Source organism: Dermochelys coriacea, chromosome 5 (assembly GCF_009764565.3).
Source record: "Dermochelys coriacea isolate rDerCor1 chromosome 5, rDerCor1.pri.v4, whole genome shotgun sequence".
In the NCBI taxonomy this organism is placed as follows: domain Eukaryota; kingdom Metazoa; phylum Chordata; order Testudines; family Dermochelyidae; genus Dermochelys; species Dermochelys coriacea.
In genome coordinates, this window is record NC_050072.1 from 93,023,333 (window position 1) to 93,050,401 (window position 27,069).

Here is a 27,069-nt window from a genome sequence, read left to right on the forward strand (position 1 = left end):
TTTTATCAAAACAAATTTGTAATTTTTATTCCAATATTTTCCCCTTAAAGAATGGATATTCCCCCCCACCTTCCCTCCCTGCCATTAAGAAAAACAAACACAAACCACTGGACTTCTTAATGGAGTTGTCAACACTTACTTTGCTATGCCTTGACTTACATATTTCCTGGGACTACTTTCTATAGATTTTTCTTCCAACTATTTATCTAAACGTTTCTTCAAGTTTTCTAGATCTACTGCATCAACATCTTGTAAAATTAGTACTGTTGCTTTAGATTGAAAGGGTTTAAATTCAACAGTCATCAAACAACAAAGATCTATCAGTTCTCTTTGGCATTTCTGTAAACCATCCTTAAGTTTCTGATGTAGAATGGGATCTTTCCTTAACTGTTTCATTTCAGGCACTGAAAATCCAATTAAGCTTGTTAGAATTTCATCAGCAATGTCTACCTCTAGATAAGCGGTACCATCAGAGATTTTTGCCATTATATTCCAGAAGCCACTGCTGCTTGTGAGATTTCCAGTAAGGGTTACAATAAAGGCTTTAATTTTCACTGTTGTAACAGTTTCTGTGGTATTTGCGAGTAGAACAGAAATATATGTAAAAGGTGGGGAATCTAACTCAAGACTTTTGCAGTTCTCTGTTGTTCTGTAAGAAAATGTTTGTACACAGTAATTTTGTTTGTTTATCTCTGAATCAGTTTTTGAAAAATTAACTGGTCTTTTGTTTAACAATCTACTGCCAGAAAAACTACAATTTTTTTGACTGCTCTTAACTACATCTATCTTATTACACTTCTGCTCAAGAACATTTTCCAAGGAGAAATCGTTGGTAAAGCTCTTGGAGTGTTGTATATTGTGGTGTAGTAAAAAATTACTTGTACTACTTTCATCACCAACAGACAGTTCTCTCCCACAGGATTTTTCTTTGCTAACTGAATCCAACTGAACTCTGTCATCTTTTTCAGATGTGTAACTTAGTGAAGATCTTGGCATATGTGAAAATCTTTGTGTAATGATATCTATGGTTTTGTTTATGATCGGTGACTGCATTGTCTGAATTTCTTCTTGGATCTCCTCTTCTAAAAACAAGTCATCTTCCAATGAGAAGTCCTCTAAATCTCCATCAACATACTCCATAGCTGGAACACTTTGTTCTTCATTTGCCCCAGGCAAGAGGTTTCCAAATCCCTGTTGTGAGTAGTTTTCATTGCTTGAAAGAAGCAAATGTGTGGCTGTATTTGAGTTGTTACTTCCGCTACAATATCCACTTTCTAAAGGAACTTCATGATTTATGGTAAATTCATCATTTTCATCAAGACTTGCTAGAAGCTCTTCATCTGAAGGTCCTAGAGTTTGACCTAGTTCATCAACAGCTCCTAAAATGCCTTGTTCATGATCATGCTGCTTGACAGGATTAGGGTTCTCACCTTCTCCAATTAACCTGGCAAGGACTCTTTCCTGAGCATAGTCCTCCAGAAGAGCATCTACTTCGCCCCCCAACAATTTCACATTTTCTGATTTTAGCAAAAGAACTCCAAGACGATATGCAATGTTACCCTGCATTGTAATTTTTGTACCTGGAGGAAGATTACTATGGAGGACAGGAATGGGTTGGTATTCCATACCCTGAATTTGATGTATTCCATCAGTTAGCTGCAGCATCAGCATTCGGGTAGGCTTTGCTTCCCAGGACTTTTGGGATGCCTGAGTGTTGGCTGTTACTTCTTCATTTACAGTATTTTTTCCTCTAATCTTTTGCAACTGGGAATATGCAGGTTGGCTAACATCCACCAGTGAATCAATCTGTATGGAATAAAAGCCATTCAGTTCTCCTTTTGGACCATCTAAGATACAATCAGGCAAAACAGGATAGTCCAAATCTCTCAGATCTGTAAGAAGCCACTGCTCAAATACCTGTTTGTTAATCTGAGCTTGAGTTAAATTACAACCATTTTCTTGTTGGATCCAGTTAATACAAGCTTCTAGCCACGTAAGAGGAACTTTAACATGCCACGTAGAAGAAAGCCAGGTTTCCACTTTTCCTGCAACACTAGATGCACTCATTTTCTTTTAAGTTAAGGAAAAATGCATGAATCCCCTGAAAAGAAACAAAAAAAGTTTATTCTTGGGCCACTTACCATGGCAGCACTTTCCATGTGGTTGTGTAGTCATAGCTCCAGCGCTGGGAGACAGAGCTCTCCCAGTGCTGTAATAAAACCACCTCCGTGAGGGGAGGCTCGCAGCACTGTAGCACTATCTACACTGCCATTTTACAGCACTGAAACTTGCATCGCTCAGGGGGGTGTTTTTTCACACCCCTGAGCGAATAAAGTTTCAACACTGTAAGTCTCAGAGTAGACAAGGCCTAAGTATCCAGCTGGTCACCAGAAAGAACTGAGAAAGTGTTGAGATTTTTACTAGGCTGCTCTCCCTAAACCCATCTTGGTGACTCCATCTTTTGTAGACTTCTGACAAGCCTGTGACTCAAAAACCTTTCTTCTTGCTGGCAGAAAGAACGCTTGCTGTCATTGTCTCATCTCCCTCCCAGCCCACCAGATTAAATAGTGGAAATCAGGCTAGGAGGTCCTCCTCAGCCTCAGTTTATGTTTGCTATCTTCCTCCAGGAATGGCTCTAGTACCTTCTCTACTTTTGACAGGAACATGGTCCTTATTTTCACTGCTGCTAATAGGCTTATACATAGAAGTGACAGGACCCATCTATTCTATGAGCAACTCAGGGGATTTGTGTACAATTATGGCACAGAGGGGCCTTTAAAAGTGCTGTAACTGGATGAAAGCTTTAGAACTAAAGCAGTATCTAGATATGTCCAAGTCCTGAATCCAGTTGCAGAGTACTTTTAAAGATGTGAAATCATACAAGCAGGCACCTTGACTAAACTGAAATTCCAGGTAGAGGGGGTACCAAATTGTAGCAGTGAGGCCTTGAGGAACACCCATATTACTAATAAAAGCTCTTTGAGGGTTATATAGTCTTAAAAACTGATCAACAAAAGAAACAAGAAATTCAATAAAACATACACAGCTGGGTTGTCTCCTTTTTTACTTCATTATTATGTAATCAGAAAGCTTAAAGTTTTATTATTTCTATTTTTTATTTTTAAAGGAGCTATAGAAACAGCATTATAAGAGCAGAAGTTTATAAGACCTTTCTCTTCCGTGAAATTCTAAATTATATATTAGTCTGTGGCAAAAGCCACCCTGGCCTAAACTTCTGCCTGAATCAGTCACGTTGCAAGGTAAGCTGACTTTCTCCCCCAAGTGAAAAGAAAGCGAGTTCACATATTTATGGGCCTGGTCATCCTGTGCAAACAGGAGCCACTGACTTCAGTATAAAGAAAAGGAGGACTTGTGGCACCTTAGAGACTAACAAATTTATTAGAGCATAAGCGTTCGTGAGCTACAGCTCACTTCATCATCCGATCCTTCAAGATCCTTCAACAAAAAAGCTTCAAAAACAGACTCCAACGAGAGACTGCTGAATTGGAATTAATTTGCAAACTGGATACAATTAATTTAGGCTTGAATAGAGACTGGGAATGGATGAGTCATTACACAAAGTAAAACTATTTCCCCATGTTATTTCTTCCCCCTACCCCACCCCACCCGCCACTGTTCCTCAGATGTTCTTGTTAACTGCTAGAATTAGCCTACCTTGCTTGTCACCATGAAAGGTTTTCCTCCTTCCCCTCCCCCCCCCGCGCTGCTGGTGATGGCTTATCTTAAGTGATCATTCTCCTTACAGTGTGCATGATAAACCCATTGTTTCATGTTCTGTGTGTGTATATCACTCTCCTCTGTTTTTTCCACCAAATGCATCCGATGAAGTGAGCTGTAGCTCAGGAAAGCTTATGCTCTAATAAATTTGTTAGTCTCTAAGGTGCCACAAGTCCTCCTTTTCTTTTTAATGAGGGAGACAGTTTTGCTGCCTCGGGCTTTGCATTTGCAAACTGTTTTTGTCATTTGTCTTGCAGCGTCCCCTGCAGTGGAGTAGGCGCCCCACAGACAGATGGCAACGCAGGCTCTGCCCCAAAAGCAGTGGCTTTAGCCGCTTTCCAACCAAGAGCAGCCACTGGTGCCGCCCAGGCACGCGGCTGAGAGCGTTCTGAAAGCGGACGTAGGAAACCATCCGTGACACCATCGCCGCGGCGCTCCAACCGCTTCAGGGCGCAGGCGCCGTGGCCGCTAGGCTCTAGGCCGAGCGCTGGGGACGGAGCCCCGCTGCACGGCGCTGCGCGTGTCACGACCCACGGCAGTGGGGCTGGCGGAATTAGAGGAGAGCGCGCTAGGTAGCAGCCCCCACCAACCCCGGCTCGCGGGGAGCGGCCCCACTTACCCGCACCCGGGGCGGGGCAGCGAGCCAAGCAGCCCGGAAAAGGCAACAGAGCCCACTCCTCCCGCCCCTGGTAACACACACGCGCGCGCGCGCGCGCACGCTCTGGATGCGCAGGGCCAGCCGTGCTCCGTACTGTCCCGACAGCACGAGCCCGAACTCTAACGATCATTTCGAGCCGGGACCTGCCCGGCCAAGCGCGCGCGACTTTGAACCTCGCGAGAGTTTCGCCCATCTCGGAGACGGACGAGGGAGGCGGAGTTTTCACAAACGCCATTTTCTCGCCATACGACGGAGGTCGCTCTTGCGTCCCTTACACCGCCCGCTGGTTCTTGTTGCTGTCGTAGTCCTTTATCGTGACTCCTGCCTGAGAGGTAAAGGGTGTCCGACGTGCCAGGGCGATGCAGAGCCACCGGAGAATAAAGCCGGGCACCTTTCTTACGGTTTTCGGGCCCAAATAGATTTGCGTAGCTACCACGGAGGGCGGGGCTAAGTGGGAACCGCCTTAGCCGTGATGGGCAGCTCTATTAGCCAATAGAGCTGTGGCGAGCCATCTTGGGTTGTAGGCTGAGCCAATAGGCTGAAGGTTCTGTGTGTGCGCGCGTTGGTGGTGGGGGCTGTTCCTTCCCACACCCCTTTCTTTCTCACACTGGAGTCGGAGGGGCAGGCGACTCGTGTGTTGCTGCCTGGGACCAGAGAGCGCGCAGCGCGGTAAGGGGTAGCCAGGAGAGGCCGGCCCTGAGGCGAAAGGGGGGCGTTGCAGCGCGTGGGATTCCTTCTCCCCTACAAATGAAGTCGGGCCCCGTTTGCGCCAGTCCGTCTCCCCCTCGAGACACAGTGATGCGGGCGGCCTGGTTGGAACTGGGCATTAGCCTACACCGTCACGCTGCCAGCTCCCTTCCCCCACCAGGGCACTGCCTGCTTTGCACGAGGGCAGAAGTCTTCCCCCTTTGGGTTGGGTAGATCCGTGCTCTGAGGGATTGTAGCCCCCCCCCCCCCCCGGTCGGTTCCCGCATACGCTGAGTATCTTCCCCCCTTCCCTCCCGCAGTCGGACATGGCGGGGCGGGGGAGCGGGGAGCTCTGCGGGCTTGTTTTGCTAACTCGCTGCGGGGGGCTGGCTGTTGCGGGATCATGGCGCGCAATCGGGGAGAGGCGTTTAATGTGCGCGGTGGCCCATGCGGGGCCTGTGTCGATTTCTGTGGGATCCGGGTAGGGTCTCGGTTCCCGCAGGGCGGTCATGGCGGCGGGGGGGGCTCCTTTCTTGCTGGGAGGTCTTTATCCGCCCGGGCAGGCCAGGGTGCGAGGGCTCCTAGGCGCCTCTTTTGTGTCCGCCCGGGCAGCCAAGGGGTAGGCCTTCGTGTGACCGCGTGGTGGTGGCTTTTCCGCTCCCGGCTCCGCCTAGCAGCGCGTAGGCGCCATTACAGCGGCCGCCATTTCTTTTCCCTGACCTGCCGCCGGGAAAGAGAGAAGCTCCGGAGTCATCTCTGGGGCAGAAGAGGACATTATATAACTGGCTAGTCGGCCTCTTTCTTCCTCTTCCCCCCCCCCCCCCCCCCGCGCGACGCGGCCCCCAGGCGGCGGAGGCTGGGTGGCTCCGCCCGCGGGGGGCGGACGGGAGCGGGACAGCTCTCAGAGTCGACACCGGGAGCGGCCGAGTCCTGCGGCGCGGCTGCTCGCTTCTCAGACAGACAGCATCCCGCTTGTTGGGCGAGTGCGTTGGCGTGGCGGCCGACCCTCCCCCGCTTCGCATCGCGCGGTGCGGCTGTTGTGGCCAATCTCCGCTAGCTCCTCCCGTCCCGATGCGCAAAAGGGTTATACCAGCCCAGGGCAAGTTGTAGGCACTGTAATCTCCCCTCCACTTCCTCGTTGAGTATCGGTTCTCGTACAGTGTTTATGGCTTGCTGCTACGTTATTCGTGTAATGTTTTTGGATTAAAAGAAAAGGAGTACTTGTGGCACCTTAGAGACTAACAAATTTATTAGAGCATAAGCTTTCGTGAGCTACAGCTCACTTCATCGGATGAGCTGTAGCTCACGAAAGCTTATGCTCTAATAAATTTGTTAGTCTCTAAGGTGCCACAAGTACTCCTTTTCTTTTTGCGAATACAGACTAACACGGCTGCTACTCTGAAACCTGTTTTTGGATTGGCACTTTCTAGCCTAGTACTATAACCAGCGTGAATTAGCCAAGCACCACTCCCGTTTGGGAGCGTTCCAGCCGCATGTAAGCAGCTCAGTGAATATGGGGCATACCAATGCCTAGGTTTATGGGCTTTCCTGATGGCGTTAGCAGCAATGGAAATATGGCTCGGAAATGTCACGGTTACATCCCCAGGGCCATATATTCACAATTCATTTGAACTTTCTGGAGTTCACTTTTTTCCTTAATTGTGGCACAAATATAGACTTGAAAATATGTCTGCACTCCTCTTTTTTTTATCCCCGAGTCAATAGAGAGTTAATTTCAGATAGTTAATACATTTACAAAGACTAGTTTTGGTGCTCCGCAAATATGTGTTTCTAGAATAATGCAGTGGTTTATAACATTACTATGGATACTGCCCATTGGTCCGCATAAACATGTTAATATTGTTGATTAATTCAGGATAGTTAAGTCAAACTTCAGGTAGAGAATACCAAGAATTCTAAACTAGCATGGAGTTTTTGTTAACCTAGGAAACCTATTTTTTGATGTATTTAGTTGTTGAAATGTGGATTTAAAGAGTACTGTGCAAATCTATAGTTAATAGGATTTCAGACAATGCAATTTCTGAACATTCTTACACAAGCAGGCAAATGTGTAGTTTACACTTGAATATATTCAAATGCTTTTAATGTGTGACGGCAGTTGTATATGTATACATGAGGGTAAAATATGCTTATACAGTGCAGTGGTTTTAGTAAAGTTTTCTTAAACTTACAGGTAGTTTTTTTATCATTCTAAAGACTCACAGCTGATATTGCAGTTAAAAGCCCTATTAAAAACAAGTTGATGTGGCTAATAAATTGTTACTGGCTTTAGTAATTGTGCTTTAACTTGAGTAGGCTCTCCTGTTTACAGATAGATGTGGAAAACCCTCAAAATAAGACGTACATAAGTCTGAAGTGAAAGTGTTAATGTACTCTGTAATAAGGATTGATTTGGCTCATTTAATTTTAGAATTTGAAGTTCCCATTTGTTGAGTGAAAGGTGAATACTGAAATGTTGCTAAATGTAATCTGAAAATTATGAACAAATGCAAAACAATATTTCAATAACTACATTTTAACTGGAAGTGGGAAAAATCAGTTGTTGGCCTTTTTATGTTAAGGCCTCATGCTGTCTGAGTTCTAAAGAAAAACTGTAATAGTGTTTACAGTGGAAGCTCAATGTATCAGCTTCAGTGTACTCTTGTTCAAGACTGTGTAACTGTAGATGAACAAGACTAAAATTAATGTATGTTGGTTTTCATAGGCTATTGAAGTAATAGGCTGTTGGTTTTGATCCCGCCCAGAACACTTCAGTTTTGCTGTGCAAGGATATATAATCGTAAGTTCTAGAAGCAGTTGTCTCTTTGATTGCTTGTTCGTTTTAGCAAGATGCACAGTTTAATTTTTTTTCTGTAAAGAGTACCAGTGCTAGCCTTTTTATTCTTTGACAGGTTCCATTTACTAGTCTAAAAATAAAAGGTAGCGATGGAGACTGAACAGCAAGAGGAGACCTTTACCAACACAGAGACAAATGGTAAGTTCTATAAAAGCTATATGCAAGTATATATAGCAAGTAAAATGAACAGTTCAGGAAGGAATGTTCCCAATGTCCATTTTTGCTTGATTATTGGAAGCATTTTAGTAATTGTGAGTACCAAATTCTTGTATGTTTAGCCTTAAGACAATTTTAAGCATTTCTATAAAGGCTATATGCTTTTAAATACTTTAGAAGGCTTACATTTTCAAGTATTCACAAATTCAATAACTTAGAGGTACTGAATGTTTTCAAGACAGTAGGTCACAGTACCTCTTATGCATTGACTATGACGCTTTTTAAAATTTCTTAATGGTCAAATAACGTTACATTTTGAATTTTGATTCAGTGCTATGTGTTTGGTTTAGCTATCTTGTCGGTGCATTACTGCGTGTTCTTGTTTAGCGTGTGTGTATGTGTATACACAGATGCTAATCAAATAAGTGTAAAAACTAAGGATTTAAAAATTTTTATCATCTGTCCATTATTTAGCTTGTATTTCTGTTCAACAGAAACAAGTACTAGTCAGCGTCATTATTGCAGCTTTTATTTACTTAGTATTTTGCGCAAAAGAACTACAGATAGTATGTATTGCTTACTCAGGATCTTCTAATCAGTGGCAAAATTCAAAACAGCAGCAATAATTCAGTTTTCATAGTAATTGATGCCAACTTGTAAAGAGAGTATTTGAATTGTTCCATTGCAAATTATTCCAGTAGTACTCAGCAATGGGGTAAACTATTTTCAACCTTTTGGATATGTTAGTGTTAATCTTTTGAGAATTTTGTAAATTGTAAAACAGCACTACTGTCATCAGTATATCTTAATAAATTGTGAGACCTAAATTTCATAAAAGCGACACACACCCAACATCTTGGTTTAAACTATACTTCATAGATTATAAGTGAATGCAATATTAAGATCATCATTATGTAAGAATGTTAATTACCACAGTTTTTGCATTGGAATTGTAAATTATTTTGGTTACAAATGTTTGGTATATTTAGTTTTTGGATTTGACATTGGTATCCGCTTAATCAGACAAAGGTTAATCAGGAACATTGATGCATATGGTCAAAATGCGCACATTTTGAATATGGCATAGTGAAAGCTAAATAAGTGTTTGCATTCCTTCCCTGTGAAACTATAGGAAAACGTCCTGCAGAAGATATGGAAGAAGAACAGGCTTTCAAAAGATCTCGCAACACTGATGAAATGGTAGAACTGCGCATCCTGCTTCAGAGCAAAGTAATATACTTGAAATGTGTTACCCCTTTAAACTGTGTTGTAGCAATTATGTAGGCAATCATAGCAAGGCATATAATCTTGGTGCTTGAGTTTCTAGTTGAAGGTTTATAAACAATGTAAAATAAAACTTTATTTTTCACTCTGCTGAGAGAACTAACGTACAGTGTTGTAACAGAAATAGCAACACTGTGTAGTTCATCTTTTAAAATAGTCAAATGAAACTTGATTGTTCGGAATATTGAATGTGGTGGTGGGATGTTGCAGATAAAAAAGTGACTTGATTTTTTTTTTTTAATGATAGGTTTCAGAGTTGCAGCCATGTTAGTCTGTATTCACAAAAAGAAAAGGAGTACTTAAGGCATTTGTTAGTCTCTAAGGTGCCACAAGTACTCCTTTTCTTTTTTTTAATGTAATTTTACAAGGATTAGTCCTTAGTGATTTTTAAGGTCTCACATTTTAAGCCAGTAACCAGGAAGTTAAGCAATAACAGCTAAAGTGCAGCTTATTTCCTGGGCTTGTACTAAAAATTAACCTCAGATAATAAGGCTGTAAGGCGAACATTGTTCATTTGGGATCGTGAACTTAAATATGGGGGAGGAAATTATGCTTGTGAATTTTGATAACTCTATTTTCAACAGTGCAATTTGTTAGTCACCCTCATAGTAAACAAAAGAGCAGTGTGGAATACATGGCTAGCTCCTCAGTGTATGTACATTTTTATATGTCAGTTTATTCTAGTTTAGCATTTATCCCCACTGTGTTTATCTTTGTCTGCGACCCTGAGACGGAAAGTGATAATCTTGCTATTGCTAATTCCTTGGTTCTCTCAGAAATTGCCATGCAGTCATCAAAATGTGGGCATAGCTTGGTTTTCTATTTTGCTAAAGTAAAGTATTCTATAGTTGGGGGGGTTTTATTGTTGGGATTTATGTTTCTTTGACTGCACGTGATATTTGTAGAAGATGGATTACATAAATTGTTGCAGAACAAGTTGACATGCTCAGTATAGTATTTGAAGAACCTGCAGCATAGTAAGCAAGTGATTTTAATACATCAGTCAATGTAACAGCCTACTTTGATGATTTGTCAGTGTTGAACATCTACCAATGTTCTAGACTGCTGCAAATTTATTCTGCTAATCAAAAATGTGAAATGACTGCTGCAAATTTATTCTGCTAATCAAAAATGTGAAATGCAGGCTTACTCAGAAAAGTTACCGTCTAAATTGGCATCACCTTGCTCAACAAACCTCTCTATATGTATTCAATTATACCTACTTTATTTAGTTGAAGTAAAGTTTTTTTTTTACCGCTCTTAACTTTTCACAACATGGTGGATTCTAAATGTGAACTGGATTGTTTTTTGGCTTGTAAATAAATCAGATAAATCGAAGCGGCTCTGCAATTTGAACTTCATTGTCTTCATATCATAACTTGCGTTGTACCTTGCAAGAAAGCAGTAGTTGCATAGGTGTAATCAAGGGCAACACTTGTAATAAAAGGTCTGTAGTCCAAATAGTGGTCAAGGAGCATTATACAATCTAAGTGTCAAGTTTATAGTGCTGGCAATTAAGATGATAAACCTTTTATAAACTGAACAGATTTAATCTGAAAGCCATTGACCTGCACAATAAATGTGGAACCTCATAATGCTAATGTCACTTTTCAGAGGTGAACTATATCTTGATATTGTAGTGATGCAGAGTGAAACACCCAGAAATTTAAAGTTTGCAAAATTTTGCTTTTTCTTAATTGAGCAGTAACAGATCTGTCGGCCTTTTTTCAGTTTGCATAGTTTATCTCAATTTGTTCACCATCATTTAATTTGAACCCTTTTAAAGAAAACTGTCTTTAAAGGCATGCTAAAATCAACCTGGTGCAAAAATAAATATTTTTAAACCTTTTTCTCTTTGGAAAAAATAAAATTTGCATTGGCATTGCATTGTGTAATTTTTGAATATTTTTTCAGAATGCTGGAGCAGTGATTGGAAAAGGTGGCAAAAATATTAAGGCACTTCGTACAGACGTGAGTATTTGAGAGTTTGAACTAATTTAATGATTCTTTCAGAACACTGCATTTAAACCTGATTACATGCATTTCTAGAAATTGAGAAAATCAGTTTTAGACCTTAATAGTCTAGTTACAAGCCATTTGTAATGACTGTTAGAATAGATAACCTCAAGGTTTTTGAGTTTATATTGTAATTAAAACCCAGATTGAGTTATGTGGGAGGAGGTTTGTATTAAACCTCTTTGCGTATTAACAGGATTCCATTAAATTATACACTTCAAGTGAGTTACCAATCTAATTAGAAATATTGACAGAGCTTAAAACCCTTAATTGCACCATTTCCCATATGTGTGAATCAATTATAGTATTACTGAAAACCATTGCAGGTGGCTGGCTTAACCCAATGATAGATGAATATTTTTTAGACTTCCTTTTTTTAAAACTGTCCATCTGTTCTTACTTTAACAGCTTGCACATGAAGCACAAAGACATTAATGTTAAGAAGATTGCATGATTTAAATATGGGTATAGAACAGCATAGAAACATTTTATTCTGTAACTTGGAAGATTTTAAATGATCATGATTTATCTACTATTCACATTTTATAGTGGGTTGACTCTTGTGATTAGACACATGTTCAACATAAATGTTTGTTTATAAAACTTGGCAACACTTAAAAAGAAATTTCATTAGTTTACACTCTTGTACTTGACATCTGGTGTGATTTCAGCTGTTTTTCTTTCTTGAAAGGCACTTTGTTAAACACAATATTTGGTAGTATATCATTTCACAGTTGGTATCAGATTTGTCTACATTTTTCATTAGATTATTTAAATTTTAAATATGTAACCTGAACTCCTTGTAAAAATTGTGCTTGGAAGTTCATAAACATTAGCAACTAGAATTGAAAATGGTCAGGAACCATATGCACATTAACTGACTTCTTTGGCAGCTAGTGTTATTTTATTAAGGGGGAAAAAATCCAGATATCATATATAATTATCTGGAATATTAACTTTCCCGGTTTGTCCAGGATTTCAGTAATCTGAATCTCAACAGGTTTTGTGTCTACCCTCATGAGCCAGCCTACTACTGAAACATCGTATGCTAAAAGTAAAAAGTAGTATAGTTAGATCAAGTAACTCATTTTAAGGTCCATAAATGTTAAGCCACAGTCAATGTAGCAATCCGTTATTGTGTTAGTCTTCAGAACAACTTAAGCTTGTTTCATTAATTGAGAGTAATGAGTATAGTTTGTATTAAATTAAAATTTATTGCTTTTCCCCCTTTTCCCTCTCCTTGTTTTTTTGGCCATATATCTCCGTTGCCCATGTACTGGATCGACTTGCCCCTGCGTTGCCCATCATGACGTTGGCCCATCCGCCCCTGAACGCCCATGTGAAAACCCTGGTTGGCTATGCCCAAAAATGTGCTCGTTGCCAAACGGGTGCCATACTTGACAACTTCCGATTGAATGCCCATGCCCAATGCCAACATCCACGAACGCCAATGACCAATGCAGTACAATGCCAGTGTTTCAGTCCCAGACAGCAGTGGCCCCGAGCGGTATGTCCCAACAGTTTATGCCTCACTGCCTGATTAGAAAGAGAGAAATGTATTTTATTACCTGCCTTTTATATAATTAAATAGTATCCCCTTATAGACGGTGTATTGTTTTTTCAAGTTTTCTGTCTTATTTTCCCCATTAAGTCTTTTTGTCACTGAACTTTTACGTGAGTTGCCCACCCAAACAATCCACTAATTTTATTTCAATGGAAGGAGCACAGCTTCAAGTGTTGCATATTTGCTGCATTGTAAATCAAATTGTTTCAAAATCTCTCGCTCTGTCTTTGTGGCCCACCTTGCTCCCCCAACATTGCCTGTTCATAATTTTTTCTGATGAAATGCTAACTCTCTGGTTCACTTTCCTTCACTTTTCATTTGTGTTGTCTTTTTATTTATTTGTGGGGGGGTTTTTTGGTTTGTTTTGGTTTTTTTTTTTTTTTGGTGTTTTTTTTGTTGTTGGTTTTTGGGGTTTTTTGTCTTGCATTGTATTTTGTTTTCTTGCAGAGCCCCATTAGTAATTTCTAACTGGTCTCATAACCTTACTCCGAATATAATGTTCACCACTTGCATATCCCCACTTTTCCTGTGAGAAGGTGTGCCAGTTTTACTGATGTAATAGCGAGGGTATCCTAAATTAGTGGTGGTGGGGAACACGAATATTCACTTCAACTTTCAGTTCTGCATTAGTTTCTTGCCCACTTAATCTGAGCCCTTCCAAAATCCCATTTTCTCTCTTGCTCTGTCTTTTGCTCTGTCTCTTGCTCTCTCTGCCTCTGCAAGATCTAATCTTAAATTTATCATGTGTATATATTGGGCATAAACAAAGATGCATGTGTTGTAAATTCAGTAAACAGGTTTACTTTAAATGGGGAATACTGTAAATTCTACTCTGTAGTAAGTTTGTTGTTTGAGTTCTATGATTATGAATGCAAAACTTACTTCTACTTTTTTTTTTCACCTTCTCTTTATTATCTGGCACTTGTGGCCTTTGACAGCATATTGAGTATAAGTGCAGATATTGAAACAATTGGAGAAATTTTGAAGAAAATTATCCCGACCTTAGAAGAGGTATGCCTTTTTCCTCTACTTGCATCTTCAGATATGGAAAACATCAAATGACAATTCTGTCTGTGCTGTTCTTTATATGTAAACTAAGCTTTTTAGTGGAGGGAAGTGTTACAAACTCTTAGACAATAAGAATCAATAATTTAAGAGATCGATTTTTGGATTCAGTTTATCACAAATTGCGTTCTGATATAGCAGAAAAAATGTCTTAAGGCTAAACATACAAGAATTTGGTACTTCACAATTACTAAAATGCTTCCAATAATCAGGCAAAAATGGATATTGGGAACATTCCTTCCTAAACTCTTCATTTTACTTGCTCCGGCTTTGATGTTGCACCATGCTATCTTGACCCCATGCAGTGCTGCGCGGTTCTTCAGTGATTATGTAGTCAAAGCATAGGAAATACAGAAACCAGTTTCAGCCGTTGTTGGCCAGCTATAGATCTGTTTAGAACTTCGTAAGATCTGAAAGAATCGAAATAGCACTATGCTAAGTATTTATTCAAGAAAAAATTGTGCTATATTTGGCTGATCTTCTTTGTGTACATATTTTCTATGTACTTTTACCACAGTACCAGCACTACAAAGGAAGTGACTTTGACTGCGAACTAAGGCTGTTGATTCACCAAAGTCTGGCAGGAGGAATTATTGGCGTCAAGGGTGCTAAAATCAAAGAACTCCGAGAGGTATCGCCATTTTTCCCCATTATCCAGATTTGTTTTATAAGCTATTTACTAGTTTTGTATTTATAGGTGGGTTCCAGCATGGCAGGGTGCATTCAGTGACTGCTTTATTTTTGAAATCTGTCATTTTTAACACTGGCAATGTGACTTACTCAGAATTGACTTCACATCGGATTTCCATGCTGGCAAAGGGGTCTGCTTGTACATAGCTTATTGTAGGATTTGCTACAGTTGTATAGTGAGCCGGAAACAGATGGTGATAAAGCCTATGATTTTTGGTCCGTCCTGTCCACTAAAGTGTACTGTATTTAAGTCTAATTGGATCACCCTTTTTTTCTAAAAACATCTTAGAAACCTATGAAGAGTTCCTTAATATTTTTGTTTTTTTTATAAATATACAATATAACCATTCTATTTGGTGTTGCATGGCATGGACACCAATACAAAAAAAAATTAGGCTATGTCTGGTCAAATAGCTACATAAATATTTACTAAGTTTTTGGAAGGATATGAAAAATAGCCTGGTACTGATAGAGCTAGTCCTACAAATTGTAACTTATAGTTGCTTAGAAGATTCTAATAATTTTCACACACTGCTGCTCGGTAACAAATTTTTACCAATAATACTTAAATCCCTGACTTCTCTGATTTGTATAATGGTTTATATATACCAAAAAAATTATTTTTGTCCACTCACTTTAAATTTATATGCTGATAAAATTGATCAATTATTTAATATTTAGACTTTCATTTTAAACCATTAATAATTGAGATGCATTATTAGCTCTTCAAAACAGATTGGTATAATTGAATTACTTGGGTTTTGTATTGTATAAAATAATCAAATATTGACTATTTCAACTGTAAAACAAAATAAGCAGCCTAAGAAGATCTTTGATATTATTTCTCTATCACATTAGATAGTGACCTACATTACAAGTTAAATCCTGGGCTATAGTGTTACTTGGTTTTGAAAGGATGCTGAAAATTTAAAAATACAGGTCTGCTTTTTTTATCCTAATATTAAAATTAATCTTGGGTTACTGTAACCAAAAGATGAGAGGAAGAAATGTTCTCCTTCAATTTGTGCATTTGACAACGTTGTGTAGAATCGGTTTCAAGATGTTTGCAGGGGGGCTCAGGAACCAAATTTACCGAAACTGTTAAGAATTTTAATTGCCTAGGTTAAGTTGAGTGTATCTCTTTAATTTATTTATACATATAGTCATATACACACACGCATACAAATATTGTTGGCTTTTTTGTTAGTTTTCTTAATGAGCTATTAAAGTCATGCTTAAATAGTTGTAGTTGAAATGTTTCTTTTTTTAACAGAACACTCAGACCACCATTAAACTTTTTCAAGAGTGCTGTCCTCATTCCACGGACAGAGTGGTACTTATTGGTGGAAAGCCTGATAGAGTTGTGGAATGCATCAAGATCATCCTGGATCTTATATCAGAGGTAACATGTTTTTAGATTCACTTATTTAAAGATCAGTATTTTGTTATAACGGGCCTAGATGTTTTCAAGATAGGGACATGACACTCTAGTCTTCCGGGTTCCATTTCTATTCTAGCATATGGCAATTATAACCAAAAGTTACAATTTGGCTATTGGTGCCCTGTGTTAAATAAGTTTCAGGCCATTTCTAGAAAACATTTTCTTTTTATATTAAAAAAAAAATGCAGTATTTTTACCAAAAAAAAAAAGGGCATTGTTAACTTTCTCTTGTATACTGAATGATATAAAGGGAGTCTGGGACGGAATAAAATCGGAAAAGAATGGGCACAGAAACTGAATTACTCTCTGATCCTTGAGTGGTGTCTCCAGCAGAGTTGAACTTCATAGGAAGCATATCAAGGCTATTGTCTACACCTGAGAGCTTACACAGCACAGCATTGCAATGCAGCTGCGCTGCTGTAAGAGCTCTCATGTAGTGGCTCTATGCCAACAGAAGAGACCTCTTCTGTTGACAAATTAATCCACTCTCAATAAGCAGCGGGAGAAGCTCTCCTGCCGATATGATGCTGTGCACACTAGCACTTATGCTGGCATAATTTATGTTGTTCAGTGGAGTGGAATATTCACACCCCCAAGCGACATTAAAGTTTTTCTGACATACGTGGTAGTGTAGCCATAGCCTAATAGGAAAGTTCATGCTCGTTCTGCCTTTTCTGTTCCTATTCTGTGGATAAACGGTGGACGTGGCAGGGTTGCTAGATGTACTCTTCACAAGCATGATACTTATCAAAGTGAACAGGGATAATTTTCAAATTCTTTAAATTGGTGGTTTAAAGTATTGTTTTATACTTTTGTGTATTATACTGAGGTCTATTAATTTTAACAGTCAAATGCAAACTGTCTCTACTTTTTAATTTAGTCTCCAATCAAAGGACGGGCACAGCCGTATGATCCCAATTTCTATGATGAAACATATGACTATGGTGGCTTCACAATGATGTTTGATGATAGAAGGGGACGTCCTGTAGGATTTCCAATGCGTGGAAGGGGAGGCTTTGATCGAATGCCTCCTGGTCGTGGTGGGCGTCCCATGCCTCCATCAAGAAGAGATTATGATGACATGAGCCCTCGCAGAGGACCTCCTCCCCCTCCTCCAGGTCGTGGTGGTAGAGGTGGTAGCAGAGCACGTAATCTTCCTCTTCCTCCTCCTCCGCCTCCTCGTGGCGGGTGAGTTGTTGCGCAAGGACATACAAAATCATTCTAAAGAGTAGAATTTGTTGATTCCTATTTGTGCTTCCTGTATTCGTTGCAGATTATGAAATTGAGTTAGTAATTTTGAACTAAAATGTGACCTTACATAAGTAAAAATACTTAAGTTACGCACCAGTTTTGGGGTTTTGTTTTTTTTTTCCATTATAGAGATCTTATGTCTTACGACCGGAGGGGCAGACCTGGAGACCGTTACGATGGAATGGTAAAGATTTTAATTTGTTTTGTAATTTACGATGTATTCACCAAAAAGCCTTACTTGTTTGTTCTCCTTCAAGAATTGCCTCTTCAAATACCTGGTCTAGGATGTGTGTTTGTTTTTCAAAGTTCTAGAAAGCAGGGACCCATCAGAACAGTGCAAAAGGTACACTTCACAGCATTTAGGACTAAAGCTAGAAGGGGCGTACACCACTGCCTGAGTCAGCTTGTTTTCTTGTTATCAGCCATGGTGCTCTGTCAAAAAGAAAAGGAGTACCCGTGGCACCTTAGAGACTAACAAATTTATTAGAGCATAAGCTTTCGTGAGCTACAGCTCACTTCATCGGATGCTCTGTCAGTTTGTCTCCACTAACTTGCCTTTTTGTCCTGTGACCACATGGGTTCTAATAGGCCACTTAATCTTGAATGGTTCCTTAGAATATGTGCTAACTACCCATGCTAAATTGTGTGTGAGATCTTGTAGATAACTGTTAGACCATGTCTTCACTAGCAAGCTTACAGCAGTGCAGCTGCAAGATCACTCATGTAGCCACTATGCCAACTTGTCGACATAATAAACCCACCTAAACGAACAGTGGTGGATATGTCCGCAGGAGAAGCTCTACTGCCTCCATAGTGCAGTGCACATCTTGCCTAACAGTGCTTCTCAGAAAAGTATCAAAGATGTTAAGATTTAAAGCTATTGGATCTTTGTGGCTTCATGTATTCTGAAGCTTCTGGGACTTACTCATCATGGCTTCAGAAAAAAGTGATGGAGTGCTACCCTGACTTAAGTTTAGGGCCATTATCTGAGAGATTCCATTGGTCCAAGGATGATTTTTAAATTAAAGGCAAGGCAAGCCAAATGTGAACATTCAGATGGCTTGCTGCTTTCCATTCTAGTGTAGTTGGGTCCTGCTGCAGGTACTGCCCATTTGGCCTCCAGTTCAAGTCTCAGTTGTCAGTTTCCACTTTTCTGCAGATTGTCACCTGCCCCAAGTTATCTTGAATATCTTATCACTCATGTTCTTCACTTGATTCTTTTTTCCTCTGGATTGAGAGCTCAGGTAAATTCCAGAGGTACCTGGATTTCAACTCTTTCTGTACTCGAATCAGAATTTATAAATTTGATGTTTCGTGATGGCTTTTCTTTATCCGTCTCTAAATGTACCCACAAACATCTAGATCAGCATTTCTCAAATATGGCTCCAGCAGCTTTTCTTTCAGCCACAGCCTCCTGGGCAGTGGTTTGAGGGAGCGGGAGGCAAAGCCACCACCCCTCCCCAGGGGCTACCAGCAGTGGTTGGGCCTCACCTCCCTTTGGGGAGAGACAAGCTGGAAGAGCAGGCAGTTAGTGAGTTCCCCACCTATCTGGGAGTGGTGGGGTTATGCTTCAGCCCTAGGGTGGCGGATAGCAGGCTCCGCCGCATGGCTTCGTGCCCTGTCCCCTGGGTGTGGGGCTTTGCACTCCCTTCCTTGGCTGTGTGGTGGTGGGCTCTGCCTTCAAGCTTACCCCCACCTTCCCTGCCACCTCTGGCCCCTGCTGCCTGCCCCAACACCCTGGCCCCCGCTGCCTCTGAACCCACCTACCCATCCAGGGCTTAATTTGTTCCCAGGCTTGCTGGGGTTGAGTAAGTCTGCAGTGAAAACTGAGACTAACAAACATACAAATTCCGCTTTTCACCTCAGACTGACTTATAGCTAGCAAGTCTTTTAAAAAAAAAACAAAAAACAAACCCCAAACCAACAACCCAAAAAAGCAAGAGAAATGAGAAAAAAAGACAAGAATGTTCAAAGCACCTTATTTATGATTCTGTTATCTTTTGATCCAGTAAAGAATAGAGACAACTGTACAGTATTTGCATTATTGAGTCTGCAACAAAAACCCTACCTTAGATTAAATTATAATGATTTGGACATGTATATGTGCATATTGGTTTTTTGTTCTTTTCCTAAAGTTAATTAAGTATTTTAGGAAAAATTGTCAGAGCGGCCACACCCTGAGGCCACCAAAAAATGTGTTGTGAGAACCCCTGGCCTAGATCTTTGTTTATATTAGGAAAAATTAGAATTTTACCAGTGATTTTGAATTTTGCTAGTAAGTATGTGCTCTCGCAGCCATTTTTCATGAACTTCTCTTGTCCTTCACCGTTTGTCAGATTCTGTCAATACAGCCCATTTGTTTCATGGTCACAAGGAGCCTGATGAACTCTAGGGGACAAGAGAAGTCCATTGAGAGATTCCTATTTGTCTACCCTGACAAAAATTAAGATCTTTTCTAGAGAGTGAGGATTGAAGAATTCACTGAGAAGCCTGCAATATTTTCTCTCTCTACTCCTAGAAACTCTGTGATATTGATTCTTTCCCTTATTGGATCATCGTTTCTTGTATTAAGATTAGTATTGACCTGTTCAAGATCTCCGATCACTGGATTAGTGATTATAAGGCAAGGTTGAGCATCAACTGTCAGTCTTTGAGTGTTTCTTTACATTACTTCAACATTAGGTGGTGATGACTTGAGGCAGTTTTAAGGCTTCTTGATCAGGATGTCAGAAACTCTAGAATTGGAAGTGTCTTAAACTCAAGAAAAGACTTAAATGGACAGACTATTTTGGAATCTTGTCAGAACAATGCTGTCTTTGCTTCTTAGTGACAGATTACTGGAATCTGCTACGTTTTTGATTTACCCCTGCATCCATAACACCTGTGGTGAAGAATCTGAATAGTCTTCATCAAATCCTCTATCAAGGCTTTTGCATATTCCTTTTTCTGTCCCATTTCTGATCCTCTGATCTCCATATCTGCAGAAAAATCTAGAGCAAAGGAAATTAGGAAGAAAGGCTTAGTCTTTAGCTACTAGGCATTAAGTTTTGTCATTTTTTCAGGCCATTCTTTTCTTACGTCTAGGAGAAAATTTATATCTGAAATATCTTCTGATTTTTAAGAAAGCTAAATATCCTCTTGCAAAATTTCAGTGCATATTCATCGACAGTGTTAAGTGATCATAGCTGCAAAGGCTGTGGCTACCTGTTAAATCTGCACAGACATGCACAAGTGGAGTACTTAGGGCTTCTAGTTGATATGAAAATATGTACATTGAAGGTTGAACCCCTTCACTAAAACAAAACCACACTAACATCATAGCTGTTCAGACTTTCAGTCTTGATTCAGAAAGAAACATTCACAGTAGTCATCCACTGTCACAGCAAATTTCAGGTTTCCTCTTCTTGAGACTTGTTGAGCGGGTGTGGAAAGTGTATATCAAGGCTCATTTTGGGCATCAGGGAGATTAGTCTTACCTCAGCGATTCATCTAAGGTATTGTTCTCTACTCTGTTGGCTCAGTCTGGAACCTCAAAGAATGCGATAAGTTTGACGAGACATGCCTTTTTTTTTCTATCTGAAGCTTTTTCCATGTAACATTAAGTTGAACATACTGATCTGTGATGTTACAGTTCAAGAAAGCTATGTGATCCAGTTGCATTCCATACTTATTCAACTGTTCGATATTTCACAACCTGCTATGACAGGAAGTTACTATCCTTATATAACAGGAAAGTAGAAATTTCTCAGAAGTATTGAAGGGAAGAGTTTCCACTTATAATTGAGTTTCTGCTCTATCCTGCATCTTCAGAAACTGAACTAATCAATAGATGCAAATATCAGGTGATACTGCCTTCCATTTGATGACCTCCAACCTCGTGTTCTCAAGACCGATTTTCATATTTTGATCTGTGTCTGAAGAGACTTCTGGAGTGATGTTTACTTGGATGACTGATCAAAGCACAATGTCTTCAAAATACTCTGAGTCCATAATAAAGAACATTACTATGTGAAGAAACGTGGAATAAACCTAGAAAGTCTACTTTGTCCCAATCAAGCCAATTTTTATTGGGTGTCCTTTGATTGTTTGGTGACCTGAGACATCTGTTCTGAGAGGAACTCTTAAGACTTGAAAATGCATCTTCCTATTTTAAAACAGCTACAGAAATCAGTTCACTTTTTTCCATCCCCTCATATTACAAGCTTAATTGACTTTTATGATCATGTATACTCTTCTTAGAACTGCTACTTCCCCAGAACAGATTGAATCCATTTGCTGTTCTCAGGGCCAGCAAAAATTTAATGTCCCAGCAACCTCAACTGTACATGTGTGTTTGGGGAGTATGGTTGTATGTGAAATATAAAGATGCTGCTCCTGATTGGAGACAGAATCTGTAGGAGTAGTGATACATAAGGTGTAAGATCTTCCCAGTTACCTTCACTGAACAGGAAAGGACAATTCTCTGGCAGAATGTCTGAGTCTCCGCTGAACCAATATGAATGTAGTCTCTGAAGGACTTCATAGTAAAGAGAACAGGAGTACTTGTGTTGCCTTAGAGACTAACAAATTTATTAGAGCATAAGTTTTCGTGGGCTACAGCCTACTTCACTGAATGCATAGACTGGAACTTATAGTAAGAAGATGTATACATACAGAGAAGGTGGAAGTTGCCATATAAACTGTAAGCAGCTAATTAATTAAGATGAGCTATTATCAGCAGGAGAAAAAAATGGCCCATTTAGACAGTTGACAAGAAGATGTGAGGATACTTAACACGGGGAAATAGATTCAATATGTGTAATGACCCAGCCACTCTGTCTCTGTTCAAACCCAAGTTAATGGTATCTACTTTGCATATTAATTCAAGCTCAGCAGCTTCTCTTTGGAGTAAAGGCCATCTTCAGAAAGTAGGATCATGTTTATATAAATCTAATGACTCAAAAAAACAGCACAACATTATCCTGATAAGACAGGAAAAGATCCAACATTTAGATGCCATGTGGTTGGATGGAAGTGAAGTACATGGGAGTGCTTGTTTTTCTCTTCCACTTTTTTCCAATGACCAGCATAAGTCACATTTATTCTCTTATCCCCAAGTTTTGTGCTCAGCACTTTTGGTGTGAGTATTTCCTACACTGGTCCCAGCTCTTTTGTCTTAAAACTATTAGATTTTCTATCCAGACTGAAGGTAAATAGATTTGCTAGTTTGAGACCTTTTTAGTTTCAGTTATGAACTTTGACAGTTAAGAATCTTTATAAATCTTCCAGATCCTGAAAAAGGAAAACATGCCTCGAAAAGGAAAAGTTGTTGCAGTTTTTTTAAAAAAAAAAAATGTTTATCCACTAAATTGGAATATTCAAGTCAGTTTTCTCAAGAGCTAAACTATATATTGCTAGTTGTGCAGGCCATTCTGTTTAAGAAATTTCTTAACAAGAAAGACTATAAAGGACTGATTCGTGCTGTATCTCTAGTTACAGAACCACCATAGACATTGGATTTGAATCTAGTCCAGACTAGATAGAGTGACTTTCAAGCCTATAGAGAGATATTTGTTTTTAACTGGCTTTAAAGACTGCTCTGATAGCTAGGATATTACATAGAAGACCTGAATGAGCTCCACGAATTCCTCCTTTCCCAGGCTTTTGAAGGTATAAAGTGGTTGTACATCCTCATCTAAAATGTTTTTTATTTAAATCAGTTTTTTTCCCAAAAATACTATTAAATGGCTTACATGAATTATGTACAGCTAGGAATTACAAACCTAGGAAGTTAGTCTCCATTTCAAAGTGAACCATGTTTCCAGATTTATAATTTAGCTGCTGTTTCTGTGGTACATCTTAACAGTTTATTAGATTTTAGAAAATATTAGTTAATTATCAACCAGATTGAAGCACATACAAAAGAAAATAAGATCAAAATTCACTGTAATATTAAATCTTTATCTCAGGCAAAGACTTCTGATGTTTAAAAAATAAAACTGAAAAACCACTGTTGGCACACAATGTTTCATACATAAATATTAGTAATATCTACACAAACGGATGGTTGATACTGAAGGTTACACACACAATTAAATTCATTTACTAAAAGAAAAACAAAAAACTTTTAAGGAAATCTGATATAAATATTGAAGCTGTTGTCTTTCTGGACAATAAATGAGTTTTTTCCACTTCCACATTGCTCACCTTAAGCTGTAAAAAGTGCAGTGTTGTAATTAAAATAATTATGGATAGCTTATTAGAAATATAGGAATTACCTTATTGGATCAGGCTAGTGGTCCATATGGTCTTCTAGCCTCTTGCCAGCAAGAAAGGTGCTGCAAGAAACGCTGCAATTAGGGGATAACCTGCCCCAGGGAAAGTTTCCTTCTGTCCCCTGTAGTTAGAAGCTGGTTTTAAGCCCTAAAACATGAGATTTATGAGGGTGGAGGGAATGGTCCTTTTGTTTTTTTTAATATGTTTACTATTACTCTAGATACTCGTGTTCATAGAAATGTCTAATTCTTTAATCCTGCTAATTTTTTGGCCTTGATGATGATTTTATAGCAGTGAGATCCATAGAATAATTGTGCATTGTGTTTTAAATAACTAAATTAAATTCCTAAAATAATAAGCAGTCTTACTACTTAATTTACTGGGATAATTCAAACAAACCTGGAGGTACCAATAGAGTGGCAACTTGGACAATAGCTACATGAGAGGAATGGAAAGGGATTGATTAAAAAAAGACATTACTTCCTTGACAGCTGGCCTTGTAGTTATACATAAAAGTGTTGATAACATGTAGTTTTCTTTATCTTCCTTATTCTTTAAATCTCTCTTGGGAGACATATCAAAGAAAGGAAAAGAGAAGATTTATTTCATTATATTTAACATGGTGTAATTTATCTATAATAGGAGGAAGGGGGCGGGGTTTCCTAAAATGGGCAGTGTGCAGATTTCCACAAACACAGGTGGCGGGGAAGAGAACATTTCTAGCATTTCGATAAAAGTATCAGTATCCTAATGGCTAATCTCTAAACACAGATTCAGTTTTTTTTCCCATAAGTGCATATTTCCAAATAAAAACTCCATTAAATTGTAGTTAAAGTTGAGTACGTATCATTATCATAATGGTGAAAGCATCACAAGGGTGTTGCAATTATCCAAAATCCAATTACAAATCCAGGAAATTCAGTTAAACTCAACAGAAATCCAAACTTGTTAACCTTAACTGCTTTTTCCGGCCTTACGGAATACAGGCCAGCTATATTCTGTCCTTCAGTGACAGCAAGAGAAGGGGGGGGAATCATCCCTGAACATTTAAAAATCTGTTTAATTCAGTCTGGGACTGCAAACACTTACACAGCAATAAATTTATTGTGATTGAACGGTGTCACTACAGGATGGAATTAAGGTTATTCTGGGACGCTTTTGCTGCATAGTATATCACATTTGGATTTTTTTTTTTTTGAAGTTACTGGTTCTGTTACATTATTGATTTGTACTCAAACCTTAACTCCAGTTTGACAATTTTATTACCATGTGATATTTCTAATCATTTGAAGATGAGATATGTGAAATGTTTTTTAAAGCAATATTCACTATCATGATTGGTCTGCTTTGCATTCGTGTAGATGAACGCAAAGCAGCCTGCATATATTAGTCAGATACCCCAACTCCTGATCTCCACGTTTCCATGTGCATATCCCGTAATTTTCTCCTACTTCCATACATGAACACCAGTTACCTCCTCCCTCCAGTACCCCAAATTTTCTTTTGAGACCACTCCCAAATGTCCACCTGCCATTGCTGATTAGACCTGGTTCAACAGGTAGCTTTTCTCTCCCTGCACCCCCCATTATTGAACGTTTCTCATTCAGAAGAGCTTGATAAATGTTACTCTAAATCTACTACAGAGATTCCATAAAGGTGGAATAGCAAATGACTAAATGACTACCATCTTCTATTGCTTTCAGTGAGTAAGTGCCCACTCTCAGAATGATCACAGCCTTCTGTTGCTCTCAGTGTGGATGAAGTCAAGCTGCCCTAGGGGAAGATAGTGGCCCCTGACAGCCATTGTAGGGTGCCACCAATCCTATGGGGAATGGTGGTCATTTTCAAATAAGTCATTTTGTTGATTGCAGCTTCACTTTCAATGGATTTTATCTACACCAGATTTTTTATTTAACCTTGAGTGAGTTAATTGCCAACTAAGTCCAAGTTGTAACATGTTAAACATTAGTGTAGCCACTCTCTGCATATTCATTCCATGCTACAGATGTTTACCCTTTACCCTGTGTTTTAGGGCAAAGATATTTTGCCTGTGGAAAATTATTGGTGAGGCTTTGCTGAAGGAGGACCTTTTCAAGTTGAAAAATAATGGCAAAAATGTACTGTTCCTTCAAAAAAAAATTTTAAATGTAACCGGTATAGGAGACTTCAGTTATTTGTAACTGTTGATGGGTCTGTATGTTCAGTTAAGATCACTTGGGACATATGTGATGTAACTCTTGAGTACTGGACATCTTAAAGAACCCATTAACTCAAACTAATTAATGGGTTTATTTCTAGCGTTTTAGGAAGTTTATTCTGTTCCCAAAGAGTGCTCTAATTTCAGGAAGGATGTGCTGTAAGGATGTAACAGTGGTATTAGCCCTACTTTAAGTACTCAGACTTAGCTGTGGCGCCACAAGCAACACTTGTGTGTAAAACACAACTCGGAGATAATTGAATCTTTTGACAATAGGTGATTTTATGTGAATCTCAAGGTCAGGAACATAGTCCATAAGTGGGGAGAAGGGAGAGTAGGTTGCACCTTCAGCAAAAGTGAAACAGTTCTGAGGATGGATATCTTCCATTGTTTGCAGTGTTGTAGCCATGTTGGTCCAGGATAATGGAGAGACAAGGTGGGTGAGATAATATCTTTAACTCAACCACCTTTTGATGGTGAACTAGCAGGTCCTGAAGAACTCTGTAAGATGGAAAGCTTGTCTCTTTCACCAACAGATGCTGGCCCAATAAAATATTACCTCACCCAGCTTGTCCCGTGAGTAGGGATACTAAAGTAAGGAGGAAGTACAGCTTCTGCTCTTGCAAAAAGGAGAGAGAGCCTTTGCTTCCCACTCTTCATTATTCTTCACTCACTATTGAAATGAGGGTTCATCAGGCAGAAGAATCTTAAGTAAAAGCATGAGGGTTTGGTGCTTTGGAGTAACATCTGCCAATAGGTGGTAAAGCTAACTGAGAGTACCCTATTTGTCTGTTGCATCCTTAACAGGAAAATCTGTCCCATGCAAAGGGGCAGAGAAGGAGTGATGATGAGCCATTTCAGGCTCCCCCCTCCAAAAGACCTGCCACTAGCCAGAATCTAGAGGAAACAGAGTGGCCAGTTAGTTCCTTCTCCCTTTTCGGTACTCTATACTGGGGCAGGTGGTTGGGAACACAAGGGTAATCCCCTACACATCTCCACCCTGTGAGAGAGAGAGAGTGTGTGTGTGTACACGCACACCTTCTCTTGGTTAGCTATAGTTCTGCTTGAGGACATGGACTCAGATACATTTTTCTTGTCCTCATTCTCTCCCTTTACCATGTTCTCTCTCGCAAGATGATGCAATGTCACGTGGATGCCTGTGATGACATACAACCACCAGAATTGGTGAGTGAGCTGCTTCTTTCCTTTT

General features: G+C 39.6%; 2 protein-coding genes across 8 annotated transcripts in view; one reads left to right on the forward strand and one right to left on the reverse strand.

Annotated features, from left to right (window-relative positions):
- On the reverse strand, positions 1 to 4,708 carry RMI1 (RecQ mediated genome instability 1). 3 transcript variants are annotated; one of them, XM_038403884.2, is made up of 3 exons: positions 4,358 to 4,506; positions 1,918 to 2,101; positions 1 to 1,806 (listed from the first exon to the last, which is right to left on the reverse strand). In XM_038403884.2, the coding sequence occupies exons 2-3, from the start codon at positions 2,065 to 2,067 to the stop codon at positions 199 to 201; spliced, it is 1,758 nt and encodes a 585-aa protein (XP_038259812.1). In that variant the 5' UTR covers positions 2,068 to 2,101; positions 4,358 to 4,506; the 3' UTR covers positions 1 to 198. The 3 variants fall into 3 exon arrangements, with proteins under 3 accessions (XP_038259812.1, XP_043371059.1, XP_038259811.1); XM_043515124.1 differs by lacking the exon at positions 4,358 to 4,506 and adding an exon at positions 4,570 to 4,708 and having other exon boundaries at positions 1 to 2,101; XM_038403883.2 differs by having other exon boundaries at positions 1 to 2,101.
- HNRNPK (heterogeneous nuclear ribonucleoprotein K) overlaps positions 4,586 to 27,069 on the forward strand; it is a 26,793-nt gene continuing 4,309 nt past the window's right edge. For 2 of the 5 annotated variants that reach the window (XM_038403886.2, XM_038403890.2), the window contains exons 1-12: positions 4,586 to 4,728; positions 7,809 to 7,883; positions 7,996 to 8,078; positions 9,229 to 9,326; positions 11,295 to 11,351; positions 12,860 to 12,903; positions 13,899 to 13,971; positions 14,543 to 14,656; positions 15,989 to 16,117; positions 17,037 to 17,344; positions 17,537 to 17,591; positions 26,994 to 27,044. In XM_038403886.2, coding sequence (XP_038259814.1) covers positions 8,030 to 8,078; positions 9,229 to 9,326; positions 11,295 to 11,351; positions 12,860 to 12,903; positions 13,899 to 13,971; positions 14,543 to 14,656; positions 15,989 to 16,117; positions 17,037 to 17,344; positions 17,537 to 17,591; positions 26,994 to 27,044 — 978 coding nt within the window. In that variant the 5' untranslated portion in view covers positions 4,586 to 4,728; positions 7,809 to 7,883; positions 7,996 to 8,029. Of the gene's footprint in view, positions 4,729 to 4,901; positions 5,066 to 7,808; positions 8,079 to 9,228; positions 9,327 to 11,294; positions 11,352 to 12,859; positions 12,904 to 13,898; positions 13,972 to 14,542; positions 14,657 to 15,988; positions 16,118 to 17,036; positions 17,345 to 17,536; positions 17,592 to 26,993; positions 27,045 to 27,069 lie in introns of those variants that run through there. The other 3 variants (XM_038403885.2, XM_038403889.2, XM_043515126.1) reach the window with 3 other exon arrangements.

What these genes read in the sequence shown, in the direction of transcription:
- RMI1 (XM_043515124.1), bottom strand. Translation starts at nt 2,067, where the DNA reads ATGAGTGCATCTAGTGTTGCAGGAAAAGTGGAAACCTGGCTTTCTTCT.